The sequence below is a fragment of the Opisthorchis viverrini genome, assembly GCF_000715545.1.
Source record: "Opisthorchis viverrini unplaced genomic scaffold opera_v5_520, whole genome shotgun sequence".
Taxonomy (NCBI): Eukaryota; Metazoa; Platyhelminthes; class Trematoda; order Opisthorchiida; family Opisthorchiidae; genus Opisthorchis; species Opisthorchis viverrini.
Genome location: NW_008752157.1, coordinates 54,503 through 77,840, shown reverse-complemented (window position 1 = coordinate 77,840; position 23,338 = coordinate 54,503). Strand labels below are relative to the sequence as shown.

The 23,338-nt window shown below is 46.9% G+C and overlaps 1 protein-coding gene across 1 annotated transcript in view; it reads left to right on the top strand.

Annotated features, from left to right (window-relative positions):
- T265_11423 (hypothetical protein) overlaps nt 1-22,900 on the top strand; it is a gene marked incomplete at both ends in the record, with an annotated part of 30,066 nt that extends 7,166 nt beyond the window's left edge. Inside the window, 10 exons of the mRNA XM_009178075.1 lie at nt 11,309-11,624; nt 11,661-11,903; nt 11,944-12,093; nt 12,144-12,308; nt 12,933-13,285; nt 14,049-14,283; nt 14,796-14,900; nt 16,322-16,438; nt 19,607-19,699; nt 22,037-22,900. Coding sequence (XP_009176339.1) covers nt 11,309-11,624; nt 11,661-11,903; nt 11,944-12,093; nt 12,144-12,308; nt 12,933-13,285; nt 14,049-14,283; nt 14,796-14,900; nt 16,322-16,438; nt 19,607-19,699; nt 22,037-22,054 — 1,795 coding nt within the window. The remainder of the gene's footprint in view (nt 1-11,308; nt 11,625-11,660; nt 11,904-11,943; nt 12,094-12,143; nt 12,309-12,932; nt 13,286-14,048; nt 14,284-14,795; nt 14,901-16,321; nt 16,439-19,606; nt 19,700-22,036) is intronic.
- Between the last annotated feature and the right edge of the window lie 438 nt (nt 22,901-23,338).

The window sequence follows — 23,338 nt, the reverse complement described above, 5'->3', positions numbered from 1 at the left end:
TAATCTAAGAATTTTCGCTCATGTGTTAAATCAGCTGGGAAGTCTAGTCCGCCTGCAACCCCATGAGCCGTTTGCTTCTTTTTCCTCCTGGGCGCACTGCGTTCATTTCTCAACCCGCGGACCGTCGAATATATGAAAACGGAGGGCTATTGACACGTTTTTGTGTTGTAGCGTTCTGGTTACCCGATAAGTTACTTTACCAGAAGTATGTGGCCAAGGAAAAAAATAATAACACCAGACTGAGTATACAATAATAACAAATAGGCCAGATGGAACAGACCAACCAATAATCGTTCTCTTTGAAATAGTTCGTCGATGGCCCAGGTCAGCGAATAAACAACAATCCAATCACGGTTGTCCAGGAGTCTTCTTTTGAACAGTTCCCACATATAATAGAATTGGAAGATAGTCTGAAAAGTTTTTGTACCAGAGTTGGTGCATAAGACTCGCGAATGACCGCTGTAAGCGCGGGCGAAATCAGAACAGAGATTCGGAGCACGTGACCACGTTTGTATTACGTTGAATTGTACAAGTGCACGTTTTTGTGGTTTTTTGTATTCAAACAAAAAACGGTTATGCAATTGACAGAACACTTAATGTTATAAATGGAGCAAAACAATTGTACAAATTACCACAGTGTGGTAGGTCCCGGAGTTGTACACTACACGATTTGCATGTTCAGGCAAGGGAAAAAATTTGATGGGCAGGTTGTTCTGTGGAGTCTTTTAACCGAAAACGCAACTGGCTGGAACAAACAGCGCTTACCTGTTGTACCAGCTGGGGGACTTCCATACATAAGTTTTCCTTTATTCTGCCTCAGGCTGCGAATCACCCGTCAGTGTAAAGCCTGAAACTGAATTATAACGACAATAATAATGATTAGTTGCAACTAATAGGCCAAAAAACACCACGGAATGTTCGAAACGTCTTTCATGTGTCATGTCCGTCTGAGGGCTTTAAGCTGCTTAAAGAAACCTCGTTTGCCCGGATTTCTAGGAGTTTCCGATGTAATACTTGGGATCAGCATCCTTAATCTTTGTTTTGAGTAAGCCGTAGTGGTGAAAACATCTACCGCTCAGTTTCAAATGACGCTTGGTCTGTTTTGCCATGCCAGTTATGGTGGTCGAGAGATTTACGTTGCTTAGTTTTCTCAGGCCTCGGGATAGCCTCCTGGATGTCACCCACAGGAGGTGGAAGTCTTCAAGACGATGGCCTAACGCTAATATCGTTGCTTCCAAGGAATAAGCTAGCTTACCTGAGCTGTAGACAGGGATAAATTGAGGCACCGTGAAGAAAGGCACCTACTCTTTGTTTGACTGGATGAAAATTTGTGTTGCGCGCCAGCGTACTCATACAAAAAGGTACGGCAGGTGGCGTTAACTTCTCAATCTTACTCCAAGAATCCGGCAATATTCAACTATATTGCACTGAGTGCACCGTTGGCGAGAACAACTGGCTTTTAAGTAAACCAATTCCGGTGATTCCTAAATTGCGGCACGTCGGACGCGCCGGCACCGGTGGTTGTCGGGTCCCCGCGGACCGGTCCTTGCTTAATCTAGCATTTGCGCAGGTTTCGGCCGGCAGTGCAACCGCATTGTGTAACGAATGTCTCGGAGAAAACTTGATGCACGACCAAAGTGTGAACATAGGTTCAACCGACCATTTCAGGAAGGTGGTTTTGGAAGTTGTGGGACGATTGATAACAATCAATGGCGCTATAGCGTGCCGAAAATTATTAAAAGTCTAATCTGAGTAGGAGTGCATGCCGGAAAAAGATCGATAATAGATGCAGACTACATAACACATCACATCGATTTTCAGTTGGGGAAAGCTGTGGAGAAAGGATTTTGCCCTATTTGAAAATTGGGGATTTTTATGTTGGTGGTGCATGTTTGGGCTTTATTTCTCAGGGTATAAGGCTAGTTGTTGACTCCGAATATATGGAGGCACAAACAGACGGGGTCTATTGGCTCGAGTATCAGCATGCTTTGGGGTAGCCCCCAAGCTGCGTGGGGTTTCCGGGCCGAAGGAGGTTTGTTGCAGGTTCTCTGTGTTGAGCCTATGACTGTTGAGTCACCCACAAGACCATGAGAGAAGGTGCGATGTCATTCCTGGACTCTGCCCGTAGTTTTTAGACTCGAAAATCCGGTTTGCGAGGCAACAGATGTTCGGGTTTTCTTGGAGACCCTGCCCGGAGTCATTGACCCATTGGTCATAATAGCCTGCTAGGCTCGAAGACGGAATAAGGCATGTATGTATAACTTCCAGTGCGCCTGCATACAGCGGTGTTTTCGGAGAAGCATGATTATGCTTTCAAATCTTGACCGTGATGAGTAATTCACTGGAAGTCATGGGCAACCGGAGAATGTGGCTTTAAGGACCGACTTCTAACTCGTATTTGCTCAAGCGAAAGCAACGTCGCTGCCTCCATAAAGTAGAGATCGTTCAGTGGACAAAGTGCGAATTTACTGACCGGAACATCCGAGGTTCGGGCCCAACTTCTGCGTCTTGACTGCTACTGACCAGGTTTGGTCAACGTGGCAATATATGAACCCTCGTGCTTCCTCCGGGTGGCATGTCGGCTAGGCACTGGAAGCGTGCTACAGCTGAACGACTATTACTTACTATTGAATCCGGACCTGCTGGTCGCCCGGAAGACAATTATCATCAGAGACACCAGCATCCTTGTTAACACTGATGTTTCCGTGCTGTGAAACCACAAAGCTCGTACAATTATATTTAAAGCCTTGGAATTGAAAGAAAAGGAGTGGGTGAGGACGAGACCCGGAGATGACCTACCACGAGCACTGTGAGGTGTCTACACCTCCAGACTCTCAGTTAGGCAAGCTAGGGAGAAACTGACACCACAAATGCCACTGACGTCGATCGGCCGCCATTTCATGCACGGTCTCCAGCCAAGCACAGGTGCGGTCACGAGGACCCCATCCTGGACCGCACCAATAGCATCCAAACTCTGCGTACTATCCTCACCCGTCTACCAAGTTATAAGTTACTCACCTCGCGGTTTACACCATTCTGGAGAGGGGGGGGGCAAACATAACAACGGCACTGAAGCATCCGTGTTGAACACTGATGTCATGCTTTCGATTATGATGATTCATCAGTCACATCTCCGTCAGAGCTAATACAACTACCGGGGTATGTAGGTTCTCCGCAACCTCCGGTGGTTCTTGAATTGTGAGGGGTTTGTTCAGAGATTGCACCTTCTGAAGAGTGACATTGCAATTCATAGTTGCGAGGCCCATCCCATCAGCTGCACATGTGCTTCGTCTTTGTCTTCAGAGATGGGTGCAGTATCTTCTGCGTACTCCAAGTAGACAGGGTTCTCACCAGCAACAATTTGAACACGAGTTTTGAAGACCCAGCGTTCGCTTTATTGTCTTATCGATAACAAAGTTGAACGAGAACGAAGGGGGTGGACATCCTTTCTCTTTGTAGGGGAAGTTTTTAGAGAACTCACCTTACACTCACGCCCAGAAACGTGAATATGGTGACCGGATTATGTTCACAAAGTTCTGGGGCATATGTCGAGCAAGTTTGGCTAACAGCACTGAAAGGTTGACAGAATCGAACGCACCCTTGTGGTCAAGGAACACCAAGACTGGGTCGTCCTCACATATGGCGTTACTCTAACACTTGATGGAGTGTGAAGACGTGGTCGACGCAGCCTCTGCCGCGTTGAAATCCCATTTGATGCTCCCGGGTCAAGGATTTACGTGCCAAAGTATAATCATGGAGAATCAGTGACGCCGGATCCTTTTACGATGATCATCATCAAAGACAGCAACATCAGTGTTGCCACTGATGCTTCACTGCGGTACGATGAGAGTCAAAATGACACCTCTGTGTCTACCACATTCACTGTGAGTATCCTTTTTGACAATAGGCACTATTGTCTCGGCTGGGTTCTTTCTCCCAAGTAGATGCAAACAGGCTAGACAGTCACTGACAGGAATTCATCGCCATCCCTGAACGAAGTAATTGGAAGGCCGCCAGGGCCAGGAGCGAGATGGCGCTTGCTTAGAGATATACTTTCGGAGACTTCTGAGGCCGACGGGGGATATATATTCACAACCCCATTTTCTGTTGAAGGCCAGACCAGGGGTAGCAGGTAGCCAGCCGATTTGTTGTTCGAAGTACTGAGCTCAACGGCTCAAACTTCATCCTTTGTTGGATATCAGGGAGCAATTTTAGTACCTGATAATTTCGCTGAAAAGAGACTGCCGAGGACCAGTAAAATGAATCAAATGGAGCAGCCTGTGAATGTTTCCAGCATTTGCCGTTTCCGTTTCTTCGGCTTTTTGGGTCCATAAAACTCGTTCTGCACGCATACTTATTTTCATCTGGCGTCGGGTTGGGTTATGATTGCAGTTGGGTACTTTCGGGGTGAGGTGTTTGGAATGGTTTTGAATAGCGAAGACCGGAGGCTTGTAGTCAGACGGTTTCGATTATCAACCTTCCAGTGCGTAAAACACTGGATGTCTTAACAGATATTTAGGCGTTCGCGTGAGAACGTGCAGTAACGCGTCTCTGGTGTTAGTAATTATCTGGATAAGGAAACAGGTGTACAGATATTTGCGGATCATTGCTGTAGAATTATCGCGTTGGAAGAGCTATCACGACGCCCGACGGAACGGCGGTGTCGAACACAAGCACTTCGGCCGTTTCTAAGACATGCTGTGTCTCGGTTCGGAAGCTCGATTTCACGGTCAGGAATAAAAAATTGGTATTAACGTGCTATCCTATGGAAGCGTTGAGCAGCAGTCAAGGTCGTAGGAATAGGAATGCCACGAATAGCTTGGACTCTATGGACTGAAGCCATATCGATCAATGTGGTGTCCGAGAAAGTTGGCGGTGGCTCATCGAGGTTACACTTCCTCGAGCTGATAGCTACCAGGGCTAAAAGGTAGGTCTTCCCGATGGCGCGTTGGTGACCAGCAGGTACTCGAGCTATGGGTAGAAGAAAATCGCTCAGCTGTAACACTCTTCCGGTGCATAGCTACCATGCTACCCGAACGAAGCACGAGGGCTGGGATACTGCCGGGTTGTCAAGGCAAGACAGGGGAAGTCGAGAGGCCAAGGTCGGGTTCGAACCACGGACCATTCGGCCAGTAAATTCGCGCCCTAACCACTTGAGCCACCTCGCTGGGTGGACGAAATCTAGGTCCATGATGACGTTGGCAAGTCGGTAAAATGGAAGCGAATTACATTTGGCATGGTTCCCTACTTTTTCCCATCCGACTTGTGGCTGTCACCTTGTCGTGGTGATCGGGCTTCAGTGCCACAATGATCTTGTTGGCTACACTTTGTGGAACTTGGTTCTCCAAGGTTGAGCGATGCCAGGGAGGCAACCGATGAGCTGGAGGTAGTTCAGTGGTTAATTAGCATGTTTAACTCGCTCTCATTCAAATGCCAACCAATGTTTATCAGCATGGTTGTGCATTTCCATTCGTTCCATATCCATATCAGCTCGATAATCTTAAGCTATTGGAACATGCTGAGGTTGGAGCAGCCCGAATGGAGCTGCTTATTGTTGCATACGTAATGCTGACGGAAATTGAAGTGATAATCGAGCTCGCACCATGGCATGATCAGAGACAAGTTGCGAACCCCAGAAGGAACAGTAGTCTTCATTCGAGGCTCTCCATCGGTAAATGATAGGCCCACGCTCTAACTGAGCCCATCCGGTTTGTGGCCTCCAAGTAACTCGATGTGAGCATTTGCGTGGAAAGTTCGTACCGGCCAGGAACAGACGATAACCGGCAAACGACTGGAGCAGCCTCTCCCCATCATTCGTACGATGAGTCTCGACTCCACATCCACCACCTAATTGTGCTTTCGGGCTTGACCGACCAACTGGGACATTCATATCATTCACTGTCCTTGCTGACCGAAGCTGTCCTGACAGATGTCGACAAAACCCGTCCCCCTTAGCCTCAGAACTGCTGTCTCCCGCGGTGTATGTCGATACGGCAAGCAAACACAGTGTACCGCATCGACCTGCACTAATCTCAATTGAGCCAGACAACTGCGAGGCGCTTTCAGCCTTGGAGCAAATCCCACACCGTAGATACCACGAGCTGTTGCGTCAGGTTCACTTGGTACCCGAATAGTGGAATGTGGAAAGGTTTGGAGCCGGCTGAGATACAAATGTGCAAAAAGGAAACTTTGGAAATAGTCAAGCGACTGCTAATAGTAGACACTTTCAGGACGGACGCAGCTTACGGCGGATGAAATAATCGAAGGTATGAAAGCATGCCTGAATCGCACACACCTCGTTTTTGACTCCGTAGTTCGCACTCAAGAACAAGGTCTTGCAATGGGATGTCCAACATCCCCGGTTTTGGCAAATATAGTTATGGAAGAATTTGAACAGAGCCTTAGCCATACCCACCCAATATATTTTGACGTTATGTAGATGACATCGTCGTGATGAAACGACACAAGGTCAGTGAGTCACAACCATCTAAATTCACACATCAAATTTAGTAGAGATATAATCAACTTCGGTACACTGGCCTTCATGACACTTGGGGAAAACTAAGGACCACAATGTACGAGAATCCAACTGACACGAGCAATATTGCAATACTCTTATGCCCACCCGAAGTCGGTATTCCCCAGTATTGTCCCATCAATGTTTAGGAATGTAAGGGCCCTGTGCGCAGAAGTTGGTCGGACAGTGGCCCAAATTTAAGTGGATATCCTAGTTTGATTAGGCGTCAACTGCGAAGGATGTTGCTGCCAGTGGCGGCCTAAGCACGACCGAAGTGAGGTCTTGTGTGCGTGTTTCAATGACCTAGCATACATCGACTGATAGAGGAAGCAAAGTTTCAGCAAGAGATCCCAGTTGCCTAATATGACTTAGGGTGCAGACTTTCAAAACTTCAACGTGGGTCAGAACTTTGGGGTTTAGTGGGGAATTATTTTGGGTTATTTTGAGGGTTACTAGGTTAGACACGAAACAGTGGTTAGGGAACTGGCAGATGGGTTAACCGCCGTGAACGATACGATGAGTGGGAGACGGCCGGTGGAGGAAGAGTTGCAAGGGCGAATGATACTCCCAGGTCACTCAGATTGGAGAAGCTGGTCTGAGGTGCTCCCCCTTGGGTCTGTGGCTCAGAAGTCTGACCCACAAGGCAATGGGAGAATGTCGGGTTTTGTTTGGGGACCCTGGTTCTACCCCCTGACTCAAAAGTCTGAACCACGAGCAGCGGTTGTTAGGGTTTTCTTGTGGGACCCCGCCCCGAGATAATGGTTGCAGAGAGCTGGCCTGGCTCGAGGACACAGGGAGTAAGGCGTTGCTGCCTCACTAGGTGCTGCGCACAGTAGGTAGCTTTTGAGAAGCACCGGATGCTTTAGTTTTTTAAAAGTATTTCGATTGTATTGAATAATGCGCCGGTGGTGACCGTCAATCGTTGGACGATCGGAGTGTGTGGTTTTTAAGGCCGACCTTTTCTAACCTATCGTTTCTTGGAGAAAGACAGCAGCGCTGATTCCATAAATATGGACATGCTGGTTATCTGGGGGAAACACCTTACTGCCTTCTCACTCCTATCGCAGAAGATAGTGCGGCTTTACCTCCAGACCGCCTCATAATACAATTACTCGCAACCTCGCTGTTCTCCTTCGGGCTGCTCCCCTTTGGCCTTCTTGGCATGGTTGAACCCTTAAGAAATGAGTTCCAGCCAGTATCGCTTGCAGGATCCTTGCAGCACAGACGCCCGACCACCACGACAATGTGACAGCCTTAGATCGAGACGACTACTCGTAGCATGAGGTCTCGCTGCTTTTGATGTGGTTGAAAAGTAATAATAATCATTCAGCTGTGCCACCTTTCAGTGTGCCGCTGTCATACCACCCGGAGGATGCATGAGGGCTGGGATACTGCCAGGCTGTCATCATCATCGACAACATGAAATCAGTGTTCAACGCCGGTGCTTCACTGCCGTACAATTTGTGTATGTCATGGTTGTACAAGTGCTGGGATACTGCCAGGGCGCTCACACCTAGACAGGAGGACGATTAGGGTCCTCAACCGAAGCCTTTGGCTCAAAAGCCTAACCGCAAGGCAGCGGCGTTTGGCGGGGAATGCAAATACATTACCATTTCTACGGAACAAGTCGCCACATGTTCCAACCCCCGACCTGGAGGGCCAGGAGACTGTGTTCGTCAGACCCCCAACCATGGACCAACCTGGTATGAGAGACTCTATGAGTGTCGCGAAGACACTCCCCAGTATAGCTCAATGGACCGCCGAGGTGCGCAAACCATCACACCACGGTAAGGTCCAGTCTCTTCGTGCCAGGCTGTCCAAGCATAGACAGTCCGACCCGAACCACAGACCTTGCGGTCAGTGATTTTGCGCTCTAACCACAGCCATCTCGGCCCCTTTTTGCATGGCTGCACATTGTGAAACCAAGTTCCAGCTAATGTAGCCCGCAAGATTATTGCAACACCCAAGTCCGACCCCACCTCAAGTTGGCAGCCTTAGGTTGGTTGGGTGGTCGATTGCAAAGGGCCGAAAGATAGAGAAGGCCCTCGCTGCAGGCAACAGCCGTGCCTTATTTCAACGGCAAGTGTCAGCGAAATAATATGCAAAAAAGACGGAACGGTGATTGACTGGCAAACATGGTTCGAGCGATGGGCCAAACACAGCAGTTCAACTGGCCTCCTTCAACACAACCTCTGAAGGAACCCAACGAACCTGGATGGAAATCCACATTAGCCAGTCGTCAACAACAAGTAACCAGCGTGAGATATCCTTCAGCATGGCAAGGCGGCCAGTCCAGATGGTGCGCACTCCGCACCTCCCAAGGGGACTGAAGCCATAGCGAACAGTCTGACGATCCTACTTCAGAAGGTTCAGGACATAAACAGAATATTGGTGGAATTGGGCGCATCGACCTTGACTCTGGTCTTCAAAAAGGGTAAAAAACGTGCAGAAACCATCGTGACATAATCCTGGTAGCCATGGCATCGAAGGTGCCGCCTGGTAGTATTTTGCGCAGTTTGCTTGGTTGTCGTGGGAGACAAACTCCTAGGAGGATCCATCGACCATGCCCTTACCTTGAGACTTTATTGAACGGCGCCATTCATTCATTCATCTCATTTTGGTCGTCTTCTTTCGGGTGGCATAGCAGTTAGGCACTGAAAGGGTACTACGGCTGAACGGTTCGTGGTTATTTTCCTTGATCTGAAAGCTACTTATTACTCTATTAATCGTCATGAACTTTAACGATGCCTGGCGATCAAAGATGCCTATTCCAACTTTATATAAAAAAAGCGTTCAGCTGTAGCACCCTTCCGGTGCCTAGCTGCCATGCCACCCGAAGTTAGCACGAGGGCTGGGATACTGCCAGGTTGCCCAAGCCTAGACAGAGGAAGTCGAGTGGCGGAGGTCGGATTCGAACCACGAACCTTCCGGTCAGTAAATTCGCGCTCTAACCACTTGGGCCATCTCGCCCCCCAACTTTATATCCCTTATGAGAGCGCCGTATACGAATTCCTGTCGCACGTAAGAATATATGGCAAGTTTTTGCCTGATTTCGCCACACCAACTGATGTAAGACGAGGGTGCTCTATCTCACTGTTTCTCTATAACTCTATTGATGTGCTGCTTAAAGCTTCTCTGCTTGTCTCCGAAACCTCGGAGATCTCTGAACGTTTGCTCACCAATATTCAGTGTGCCGGCAATACTGCTCTTCTTGGCCAGATCTTTCGAATAGGAAGTTCGTTCTGACCAACCTAAATGATTCTGCCACACCTTTTGGTATGTACCGGATCAAGCCCAATCATCGTACTTTCAGACGAGCCAATCGACATGGCAGACAAGTTTGTATACCTGCGCATATGCACAGGTTCCTGTGAACTGACTGGAGAACAGATTACTTCTCGAAGCAGAGAGCCAGGGCAGCCTTCGCCAACCTCCTACACCTGTAGCACCGGTGTGACGTTAGTTTCTCTGTCGAGGACAGCGTCTTCGGGCTCAATAGACGCCATGCGATCCACCCATCCTGGAAGGCGAGTTGCACCGATAGCACCCAGTTTTCGTGATCTCTTTCAGGTCCCTCTGCTAGGTCAAGGCTTGGCCACCTCGGCTTTCACCACTTTGAATTGAGCATGGAAAATAGCGCTTCCTTCGGAAACGACGGTCTAATCAACGCAGATTCTATCGCTGGACGCATCAGTGGAAGTCTCCCTTGCACAACCAATAACTTGCCTTTCAGTGGCGGATCCGTACTACTTTCTGGACAAGGACCTCTACGCGCAGATGACTTACGGAAACTGCTAGTTCTTGTCCATCGGTGTCTCCGAAGCATTGGTTAAATCTGGTGGTAGTAACATTGGATTAGCAGGCTGAGGTACGGCAGATAGTTTTAAGAAGGAACTCATGTTTCATAGACTACGCTGATTGGCATGTGTACTTCACCTAGCCCCGCGCTGAGTGAAAGTGACCTAGAGTTGGACAGTGTATGACCTGGCAACGAGATATGGAAACAAGAACGATAATCATGATAGTAACTGTTGCCTCTCTGCATGGGGACCCTGGGATTCAGCTCACCAATGAAAGCAGAGTTAGTGGCACTCGTTCATCAAAGCTACCCAGTTCCCTAATTAGATGAACATGTCGTCGCCTCAAATGCTTGGCTGTATGTCCCACACTCTCACTTTCCGGTGAACGGAACTGTGGCAAATAGAACCAACACACTCTTGGCACATGGTTTATAGCTGACAAACTGACGAAGCGAAGCATCAGTGTTAAACGCTGATATTGTGCTGTCGATAACGATTATCCAAGCAGGACTTTGTTTAACCTGTTAACAGTGTCCAGCTGTTCCCACAACCACTATACATATATTTAGGGTTCTCAGTAGGGCGTAAACTGCGCCAACTTAGGTCCATGGTTATTTGTGTGAAGTGCGGAGCTCGAGATGGCTCAGTGGTTAGGGCGCCAGCTTACGTCCGGAAGGTACGGCAGTGAAGCATCAGTGCCAACACTGATGTTGCTGTCATTGATGATGATGATGATGGAAGGTCCGTGGTTCGAACCCAACCTCAGCATCTCAACTGCTCCTGTCTAGGCTTGGGCAACCTGGCAGTATCCCAGCCTTCGTGCCTCCCTCCGTTTGCATGGCAGCTAGTCACCGGAAGGGTGCTACAGTTGAACAACAACTGTGTGAAGCGCCGCCTTATACTGAGGCTGTGGTCAAGCTCTAGCCAACCCGGAGGACTCCATAACAAGTTTTTTACATAAATGGTTATACTCTAATATTTCGTTTTTTAGCAAATTTATCATGTCAGCACGATCGAGAAAGCAAAAGGTGGCGGAGACGGAGAAAACTGAAGGCAGTCCATCTGTTTCTACCATCTCTAAGTCCGTCACTATCGAAAAAACTAGGCTTTCTTCCGGTACCCCTCGCCACAGTCTATCACGGAACGAACGGTCCAGCAGTCCCCTTAGTATAAGCCGTAACGAGGAGAAGGACGAACTCGCTCACCTAAACGATCGTTTGGCTGGTTACATTGACTATGTGCGCAAACTGGAACTGGATAAAGAACGTCTTACAAGGCGGATACACTCGGTAACGGAAGAGCGCATGGTAATTCCAAATATTCCCTTTAGTTAATGGTTCTAGAGCAAAGTTGAAGAGGCCCGAAAAACATATGAAGATGAGATCCTTGCTCTGCGGAATCTTGTTGATGACCTAGCAAAGCAGAAAACTAAGGCAGAATTAGATGCCAAACAAGCAAAAGATGACGCCAACGCTGCCAAGTCCAAAGTCGCCAAACGTGATCAAGAAATTCGAACTTTACAAAGACGTATTGAGAACTTGGAAAAAGATTTAGCCTCTTACAAACAAGACCACGATCGTTATCAGGTACGTGAGAGTTATGCCATTCATGTTTGTTTTCTCACAGCCCCTACTTAATGACTTTAGAGCCTTGGAAAAACGGTTCGAGGAAGTGCAGCGTGACCTAGAAGCTGAAACTTTGTTGCGCACCGACCTGGAGAATAAAGTGCTTGGACTCAAAGAACAACTTGATTTCAGAACCCGCTTGTTCGATGAAGTAAGTTTTAGCCACCGTCTTGTCACTGATCCCTACTATTTGGCTATCAGGAACGAGAAAAACTTACTCAACGAACAATGTACATTGAAGAGGAGGTGGAAGGACGGAAACAGGCTGAGTATGCAAGTCGATTGGCCGATGAACTTCAGTCCATCCGTGAACAGACCGCATCAGAATTGGAAGAGTATAAATATCAGCTGGAGGAAACGTTTGAAGTAAGCCGTATTTCACGTTTGTTTGACGTGCTACATTCAACAACACCATGTTTGCGCAAACAGCCCTCATGTTTGGGTTTCCTCCCCTAGCTTACTCGATCAAGTCACGGTTACCGCACGCCATGCACTAGCATATCTTTCATACCTGCGGAAATCCACAAACTCTGCTGCACCTTAGCGTTCCTCCTAGGTCTAGAGTATACACCGATCGTTCTCAAGAAGATACACCTTATCGCTGTCCAGATAACCTCGAGTTCGAGATAGCTCAGTAGTTGAAGCCCGAATTTACTGCCCTGAAGATCCGTGGTTTACACCCGACCCTGGCATCTCGACTACTGTCTAGACTTGGGCAGCCCGACGCTGCCTCAGCCCTCGTTCGTCCCTCGGATGGCATGGCAGGTATGCTCGGAATGTGTGTCGTAGCTGAACGTGTCTGACCTTATTCCTTTGTTCAAATAAGTGACTATCTTTCTGTGGTTAAAGATGAGTGGGGTATTGTACACATACGAGGATCTTGTTCATTTTCTGAGAACAGTTAGTGTCAGTCTTAACTGTGGTACATTTGAAAGAGTCCTTTCACCTCTGATGAAGCCAATTTTGTTTACACTTTCCCTCCGACTATAGACGAAGCTCGAAAAGCTTCATTCCGCTGCGGACCGGTCCGCCGACGAGGCTTTTCGACAACGAAGCGATTTCTTGGCAGTTCGTAAGCGTGCGGACGACCTTGAGCACGAATTAGCCAAGAAAATAGCTGAATTGAACCTTCTTCAGCATCGTGTCGAAGATCTAGAAAACCAGCTAGAGAAGGAACGCAGGGAACATGATTCACAACTATCAGTCCAGTCTGAGGAAATCCGCAGGTTACGGGATGAACTTGAAGAAAGCTTCAGAGAGTTTTCAGACCTCATGAACACAAAGATTGCTCTGGACCAGGAAATACTGATGTACCGAAAGATGTTAGAAGGTGAAGAGTCGAGGTAAGCCTTTTTCACACACCAGGATGGTCTACCTTAAACACCTGAAACCATACACAAATCAGGTCCGGAGTTGAATCCCATGGGTACCGGTACTGTCCAAACTCCAGNGGAATGCCGGATTATAATCACCCGCGTCAATTTCCACCTCTTACTCTTTGAACTACTTAATGGTAGACTGGCATCGGTAGGCATTTCCTACCAGGCGCTTCTTGATCGACGAATGCGAAACAGGATGTGCACTTTCATCATCATCATGCAGGTTCTGGTCACCCATTGTTTAACTCCCTCTCTCTTTCGTGTTGGCAAATATTGCTGATTTTTTCGGGTTCTTGAAGATTGTGTATGTGGTTGATATATGCGACCCGATTGTACGACTGCTTTCGCATTAACTAACGAGACGGATTATATTTCAACTTGTGGTTGGCGTAGACAGACGTCACCGTACCTAAATCGTCTTCTGCTAGCTACCTAAACGTGTGATGTCTCTAAATATATTGTCGACAGGTGGAAACATTTATCATCAGGTAATCATATTTCCAAAAGGCCACCGGGGACTCTATCATTGCATTGATAAATCGATTTTGTTGTATCCTATATCCACAATTAAGCCAGATATTCAGAGCATCCAGTACTGACTTCATCACTCTTTGCCCGTCTAAAATGAGTCTAGTTTGAGTTCTGTTTCGGAGGCTCTTGTTTTTCGGGTTCGTGCGCGTTTTTTCCTAACCGAAATGCCTATGTTTCCAACGCTTGTCTGCTGTAGGTTAAATCTACAACCCCTGTCTCGTGAATCGCCGTTCAACGTCCAACCCGGTAAACGTAGGCGAATGGACGATGGCTTGGAAGGTGAAGAGACCGGGTTGACGGGAGCTAGTTTCATCTCTTCCAAGTCCAGATATGCTTATCGAGTCTCTTCCACAGCCTCTGGACCCGTGGAATTTTTCAAGGAACAAGACACCCAAGGGAAGTGGGTCAAACTGAACAACACATCAACTGAGGTGAGACTGTTCAGCCTGATTCTAGTTTCAGGATGTTTTGTGCCGTTTGGAACTTGTCAAGTCTTTTAACCTTTCAGACGGGAAACCCTACGGGCTGCATGGGATTTCTGTTTCTTTTTGTAGTTTAGCAGAAACGAATCTTTTATTGGAGAATATAAGCACGCGAATTCAGTTAGCAATGAAAAGGACTACGTCTCTGTCCTCCAACCGCGGCTAGTCAGTCTTCCATGTTGGCATGTAACGATGCTCTCCTGTGTGTTCCTAAACTGTTGCATGGCCAAGCGTGTGAGCCCTTAACTGGCACTGTCTTCATTTTTCCGCCAAACTAAATTGTCAAGTGGTTTTATCCAGACCTTCGTGCCTTGTCATCCAAAAATAGGTGTATACACTATCTTTACCTCCACGTTTGACTCTGTCCAACATATTCTTTTCTGGACTCGTAGTTTTTATCGTCTGTAAGGCCGTTATGAGCTCAGTACAGCATTGCTAACTTCCTGTTTCTTCCATAATAGGAGGTATCCGTGGGAAACTGGGAGCTCGTCCATGAGGCCGATGGGCAGGAGACCCGATTTAAATTTCACCGGTCCCTCATGCTCAAACCCGGAACAACATGCACGGTACGTTTCTTACTTGGATTCCAGCAATTCTGTTTGAGACGGTCCACAGAATTTGTTCTTCCATTGTGAACATTCTTCCTGCGAATTTGTCGTGCTTTATCGAACATCGGGGCGAAAAGAACTCATTCTCTTTTGCAAGAATGATTCCCTGAACTAGAGCTGTTGTATTTAATGGTGTCTTTTCCGAGTAAGTTGCAGAAACAGTCAAACTGCCCCATCCACTCGCCTATCCCTAACCGGTACTCGACCATTCGGTCTACTTCTCATCTTGTCCGAATTATTCGCCTTTTTCAAGCGTCATTTCGAGCGCTACTGCAGCCCGAACTAATGTACAGTTGTCTGTAGTTAAATATATGGACGGCACTAAACGACATATTGAAGACCATTGTTACCAAAGCATGTGACCTAAAGTTCCAACCACTGTTTTTTGAGCTCAAGATAGCTCAGTGGTTAAGGCGCGAACTGGCGCGTCGCGGTTCAAACCACCGACCTCTCGATTGCTTCTGTCTAGGCTTGGGCATTATCTCAGCCCTCGTGCTTTCGTCGGGTGGCGTGGTAGTTAGGCACCGAAAGGTTGTTACAGCTGGACGAGCGGTTTTAACGTTTGTACGTTTCATTTTAGTCGGTTGTTGAGGTGTCATGCTTGTAAGCCAAGTGTGTTCCTCTGTTGTTGATGTTGCATTTATCTAGATAGGGCGAGATGGACCAAGTGATTAGAGCGCGAATTTACTGGTCGGAGGGTTCGTAGTTCGAACCCGACCACTGCCATTCGACTTCCCCTGTCTAGGCTTGGGCAACCTGGCGGTATCCCAGCCCTCGTGCCTCCGTGTGGCATGGCAGTTAGACACGGAAAGACTGAACGATTATTATTTATCATCTAGTCAGACATCACTATGCAGCTGCTTCACACCAAGGACATATCTTGTATAAGATTTATTTTGCCTCCAGACGATGCTTTGACTAACCACACGTCTTCAGCCTCTGGTCTCTCTGAAAACCGATATCATCCAACGTCCCAGAGTGACGTCATAAGCTATCTTGGTGGTGCCATGTCGTTCGCTTACGATAGTTAATGATGTTTACGTAAGTTTGCGACAGTTAACTGCACTTATAGGCACGTTGTGTCCAGTGTTTCTGAGGACATTTACACTTCGGTTTTTATGAATTACTTTGTGATTGTGCTGTCTCTCTGTGTAGTCCTCATAGCTTGCTTGCTTGGTGCAGTCCAAGACATTCTGTAGTAACTTCAACCACAGATTTCCCTAGATTAGACCGCTATGTTATTTCAGTCAGACTGTCGTGGTGTTTGTTCTGTGTGTTCGAATTGCGACTTGGGTTACTGATGTTCAAAGTTCAAAAGCCTCAATCCCCTTGTTACGGTTAAACCTCACAACCTCTTTCTCCGTGTTTCTCCTTCACAGATATGGAGCAGTGATACGGAAACCACTCATAACCCGCCCACAGATATCGTCATGAAAAATAAATCCTTCCATCCAAGTCCTGAAGCGGTCATCACTCTGTTGGATGCAGAAGGCGTGGTAAGTTTTCTCACCGCTATTCTTCTCGACCTTAATGACGGAAAGGGGACTCTTGATAAAAAAAAATGCAAGGGTTGGTCCTTCCTGTCTGCTCGGAGGAACACAAAACAGATTTGTTCCATTCAATCGGGCGTTCTCTGGCCCTTAGCTTCAGACACTGACCAGTTGTCATCACGTGTTAGTAAAAATAGGCGTAATCCTCTAGCACAGGGGTTCTCAATTGTTTTTTTCTGTATACTTAGTAGGCAGCTGTACAAGTGTGTGGTCTATAACTTTAACTTTTAATTGTACAAGCGTGGCAGGTTGAACAAATGGGATCGAATATATGCACTGAAAGTACTTCTATCAGAGTTTCAAGTCAGTCTGACCACTGAAAGACGTGTTTCATCAACTTTGGAAATGATGTCATTACCACCTTGAAATCACCACCAGTACGTTGGCTCTAGCTGCCATCTTTTCACCCACCAATTACTTTGGAAATGTGGACGGTAACAGGTGTCTTTGGATTGTGAATCAGATGTCGTCATTGGTGTGGGGATTTTGGTTGGCTGTTGACTCGTTGGAGGTTCATGAAAGTCGTTGGTTACACCTGTCTGTAACTATTGATATGTTCCGTCACAAGGTCTCTACCTGAGAAGGTGACTGGTTGTACTGGTCGTGCTTGTTCTTTAGCCCACTGCCTGAGTTTTCCCAAGTTCATCCTCCTGTGCACACGATCGGGCGAAAAGGGCTTTGCAGTGTAGTTGGCTTTATGACTTTCGAAGCATACGATCAGGCTGGTGCAATGCCTGGCCCTCCATCAATTTTCCCTTCCAAACCTAGTTCGACATTTCTCAACAGTGCTGATCTAATGTCCCCGCTAGGTTCGAACAATGCTTCGGAGATATCGCTCGATTGGAAGTGAGCACTTGAAACCATATCGATTTAATCTGCGAGGAAATGGAATTGAGTATGCCCAGCCCCCATCCGATGTCATATTTGTTCTTTGAAACGTGTCCCATTTTTGGAGCTCATCAAGTAGGCCTAGTCCTCGAATTTCCATCAGTCTTGTTCCGGGCTTCAGAGCCAAAGTGGATGTGTACTTACTTGGAAATTGAACTAGTGTTAACGGGGGACTCAAATGAATCTCGCCTGTAGCCCTCGTTTATACTGGCCCTCAACTGAGTGTACTGCCTAAATACCATCTTGTGTTTCAATTGGAACGACATCTGTGATGTCGGGGAAACTCCCTTCAAGATTGTAGAAGAGAGGACCCAAGTTAATTCAACTGAGCCTTCTGTTAACATCAACTTAATTTGCAGGTCAATGTTTATCTGCAAATTCATCCAGTTAGGTAATCGAGATTCTGGTCCTAGACCTTCTTAATGGGCTCTAAGCTTAGCGAACCCGGCAAAGAGTCGTCTATATCGAGAAAAGTTCTAAATTCTTCTTGCTGACCGATCAAGGTATTCCCAACCTGAACATCAGTAACCTCACTTATTTTCATTACCTTATCGCCATTGGCAATTTTTCCTGGTATTTATTTAGAAACGTTTCGTTACCAGTCAGGATGACATCTTCATTACGCTGGCGGTGTCATCTGGAGAGAATACGAAACTTCTTGTTACCGATCAGTTCACACCACTTGACGAGTGATTTACCCCACCCCGAGCTTCAATTTAAGCTCCCTGCAGATGTCATTCGAGTGTTGTGTCAAAACCACCGGTTAATGGTGTTCCAACTACCTTTGTTTTTTATCAATAGAACATTCACCAGTGAAGGCGGATAGCATGAATATGTACGTCTTAGACCACAAACCAAATAAACTATTCACAAACAAGGCAGTATTCATTTCCGTCATCTAGTTTAAACCGTCATTGCCTCAAGTTCCAGTGAAACCTTCCCTGTTGATGTACAAAGTGCATTATGCCGATTCCCAAGCAAGTTGAGATAGTTCTAACTGGTTCGTACTTTTCATCGGCCTGAGCAATTTTCACCTTGTTTTCCAGTGAACCAGAAGCCTAGTCTAAGATAATTGTTATACCCACATGCACGTTGCATACGGCTTAAGCCGAGTTGAGTAACGGTCACATCAGTAGGGCAGAAGAACGTACACACGGTCTGTTGTGAACAGCCTGAACCACAGTGCAATGTGAGGATTAGAGCAGCTCGGCTTCCACACCACTCCAGCTAATTGGTGGTTTTTGGTCGGAGAATATCCAATATTGCAGTAATTGGTTTCACATGGTAACAACAATTGAAGGCTGTCCAGATTTACGCATGGATGGTCTTGCACCGTTGTGTGTATTACACGGCCGCACAGCGGGAATATCAAGTCTTCGGATCACAACTGCTCCATATGTTTACAAAAATTACCTCTTAACAAGCCCGGCCCCTGGTGTACAACTCCAAAAATTGGTTTAGGCTGCCTACATTCCTAATGCTTGATACCTTCGTGTTGTGTCCTTTCGGCAATAACAAACGGTAGAATGGGCACCACCCTAGCATGTGAATGGGCTCGTGATTGAGGTAGATAGAGACTGTAAAATAATTTTATCTCCGTCCTTAGAATATAGCTCTATACAGTGTATCTTGCAATGAGGACTCTCGGTTTACGGCTGCGATGAGATTGCCAAAGCGCCTTACATAGTGCTTAAAGAAGATCGTCTGTTTCATGGTCCGGTTGCTTTTTCTCTCTGGGTTTATTCTTCTTACGAGGTCTCCTTTCGCTTCACTGGAGGAATATGTGGCGACGGTATGATGGTGGTCTGGAGGGCAACTGTACCACTGGAACCATTGGAAGGTGGTGGACCTAATTCTCAATAGACTTGTTATGGAATCAGCCGTCTTGGTTGACACAACTTCCTCGTGTGTGCGTGTTTGGAAGCGTATGTGGTTTTCGTCTTCGTGACTCCTCTTTCCGGGGTGCGTAACCGAAACCTTATGTGTGGTTAGGACTTATACTGCAAGATCTTGCACCACAGACTACTGCGTTTTGAGCATGGTCTCCTTCAGAAAGGTGCTATGTTCCGTTTATCCTAACCTCATGCTTCCTAATATTATCGGTCCGTATGTATGTGGACATCAGATCAAGAAAACTTACCTTACGATGCTGTGTGCATCCCATAGAAGTGGCCCCTTGAAGCTTGGATACTTCAGTTACCCCTTTTATTTTTTTCACCTCAACAGGAGCAAGCAAAATGCACGGTGAAGCGGGAGCGAATCCGTCCAAGTGGAGTTAGCTTCGGTCGTAGAACCGCCCACCGAGCTGGAACCGATGAAGTAGGTCGAAGTTTTCGATGTGGCTTTTACCTCCTTCGCCATCCTCCCTCCCCCTGCGGTAAAGTCGTTGATTCTATGTACTTTACTACCAGAATAGAAGTTAGTCCTGCCTCATCCAACTTCCTCTGTTTGGACCTGGGCCCAACCCGGATCATGAGACCTAGGTTGTGCGTGTGTATAGTAATGCTCCTAACTTCTGTTGTGGCTATTCATACCACTGCCTCAGTAGGCTAAACATCATTTCAAAAAGTTAAGAAAATACATTTACCAGCATAGTCGAATTTGGTCTGACATCAGTTGTCATTCATTGTGGTGGTGGTGGTGGTGGGGATCGAGCCTCAACTGAACTGGACAAACAATAAAGTGGTCGCCAACCGAAGCCAAGAAACCTGTCGTTCCTCCACAGCCGTTTAGAGGACAAACGGCAGATGTTGCAGCCCATCCTTCTAGCAGGCTATTCCACCCGGTTCTTGCGAGCGTTGCCAGCTTATAACAGTCTTGGAATGGAGCCTTGGTACCCCTTGTACGTAGAACGAACAATCTAAAATATGTAACCTTTTTCGAGTTAAAAACCGATTTGACACAGACCATAACCGCCTAGGTTTTGAAAGGCACCTGCAACAGATAAAACACCCAATGTGGGCCTAATCCGAGTTCACATTCCAGGTTGCGTGTTCATCACTTCTGTCGCAATGTGTTTCCCAACATAGCGCACTCCGCATGTAAGACACACTTCAGTTGTTTTGTTCCACTGGGTTGTTTTAGTCAAGTCAGGCGTTTTTGTTTGTTTTCTAAGCCGGTTCGCTCCCAAAATGTTGCTTTTGTTGTTGATCATTGCTTACTTTACGGGATGACTCCTTCGACATTGGTTCCCGTAAAATTTATGTCTTCCGTTAAGTAGTGTACCGGGTTTTGTTTCCCACAGTTACTAGATAGCAGGCTTCGTTTACTCCCAAAGTGATATTCAGGCGAGCAGGAGTGGAGGAGTATATTCTTTATTGATTACTCCCTGCGTATTTTCTGTCGTCACTGTGAATGCCGCAAGTATTGAGCCCTGAAGGAAATGATATATGTATTGATTATCGAGACAAAAAGCCTACCGTTAAGTTCAAGCGAAGTGTGTTTAAAAACTTTCCAGCACGTCTTAAATGACAGGAGCTATTCGCCGATGGTAGTAGTCATGATGAAACCTGCAGATTCCCCTGCATTCTCCTCCTAAATCCGGGAGAATAAATACCAAAAAGGACGTAGGTGGTTTCAGGGTATCCGTGTTTAGTCGAAGCAAATTAAAAGGACTTGCGGAACATGGGTTTGTACGTTTGATTCAAGTCACGATCTTGTGATGATAGTGTGTGGTACTCAGTGTCTCAACGACCCAAGGGGGTAGTTTCTGCAAGCCGGCTTTATCCGGCTATTTCTGGGACTATCGAACCCTCCCCGAAGGGAGGTGCATTTTCATTCAATGACTTCTTTGTACACTTAGTACCAGCTGGGAAATCGGCCGTCTTGGGAACTATTTTATCCTGACGTTTTCGATATTACTAACAGAATAATGGTCGTTCAGCTGTAACGTCCTCTCTGCACCTGGCTGCAATACCATCCAAAGGAACCACGTGGGTTAGGATACTGCTTGGTTGTCCAAATCCAGACAAGGACAGTCCCGAGGTTGAGTTCGAACCACGAACGTTCCGGTCAGCAAGTTCACGCCCTAGACACTGAGCTATCTCGAACTCAGTATAGTAGTGAATGTGCCGGCTATCTCGGACGAGTAGGTTGCACCGTAGAGCTTCCCATACGACACCAACTGCGACGTGGTTATCTCGTAATCCCAGATTACGGCTATTTCTACCAGATTTTCCAAATTCTCTGCGACTTGACCAGCTGATTGGACTTGGTGGAATCTGTGAGTAAGCTGTGTCTTTCTAGTGACGTGGAATCCCGGTTCCGTTCATCACATCATGGAATCTTAAAGTTAGTTCATCATGTTGAAGTAGCTTAGGTGAACAGCGTGATGGGTGTCGCCAGCCGTACAGGACTTTCCTTCTCGCTTGGTTGACTGCTGCTCTTGATCTTAACTGTTGGATGGCTTACCGGGTCATCGCAGAACCCGTGCGTTCCATCCAGGTAAACCTTTATCAGCACTCTGGCTACTGGACTGTTCACCGGAACCGGCGATTGCATAGGTTTACTTCGATGCCCCTACATTGGTTAGCTTGGTTCCGTGGATGTTGTTATACATGAAGCACGTCAAGAGAACAAAGTGAAAACCCATTTGCGTTCCTCCCGTCCCCTCCCACTGCTTCGTATTGATTCTCAATTGTTTCTCTCCCTTTCCAGAAGTGTATGCTGATGTAATCTTCTGAGCGGTAGCCCCAACCCCCCGTTCAGTGGATAATTGCTTCGGAACCGCGTGCAACCCGGTTAGCCCGTTTCAATGCACATCACGCAATTACCCCCTGCCCATTCCACCATATTTTCTTCCTTCTATACATCCCCTATTTCCCTCACGTGTTTGGCATTTTGATAGCTCATTGTTCTATAAATCTACCCGTACCAATATCTAAGGACGTGCTATTTTTCCTACTATGCGCCACTACTAGTATGCATCACATTCACTTTTAGATACTCAGCTAGCTTTGTGTGTGTGTGTGTGTGTGGCCGCCCACGCGTTACTCCCGTTCCCCTGGTTCTTGTCCCCATTCTCCTGGCATTTTATCTTATGCAGTGTGAACTGCTTCAGCGTGGCGACTACTTGTCTGCCCATTGTTGTCTGTTCTTATTTCATCGCTTTCGGGCAGAGCACGATACGATTCGTTTTCTCGACACCCGGTTTCCAATACGTATATTTTGCCTTCTACTATATACTACTCTCGAGCTTGCTTACAATCCATCCCGCCCCAAAATGTTGAATTAGCCGTTCCACTGGCTGCATCTGTGCGTGCACGAACTTAGGTCTATTATACATGACTTTGTGGTTCATTGATGGATTTTTTCATTGTGACGACCTCACAACGGACTGTGAACGCGCGTGTGAACTAGGATCGTGCGTCAAATCTGTCTAATGACTGGTCTGATTTGCTTCTGTAGTATTGTAATTTCAGTCAGGTTTTTTCCGTGTTCATAACCACAATCTAAAACCGGTAGTACTAACGACTTTCTTGTGCGAGCGAAAAGGCGGCAACGAAACATTCTGATTCCCAACTAGTTCTGTTTCACTTTTTGTAGTTTGGCTTGTGGCTCCTAGCACACTGTGGAAAGAAGGTCTGTCTCCTACGCTAAGTTCTGTTCAACGTTTGGACATAGTCTGAATGGCTGGTCAAATCCCTGAAGCCCATTTCTAGTCCTCATTCATTTCGGTTTTATGAATTAGTGCATACTGTTTATCGGCATGGACAACTGTCGCGTCTGAGAGCGAATTCGGACGGGTCGGGCCCATTTCTCTCATTCATTTCGGTTTTATGAATTAGTGCATACTGTTTATCGGCATGGACAACTGTCGCGTCTGAGAGCGAATTCGGACGGACGGGCTCGGTGAGGTCCCGTCTGTCCAAACAGAATGTGCGGATCCCGTTAGCCAGCACGAAGTTATCGGTCCATAAGGAGAATGAATCTTCCGTGCGAATTTTTGTGAGCGAGTTG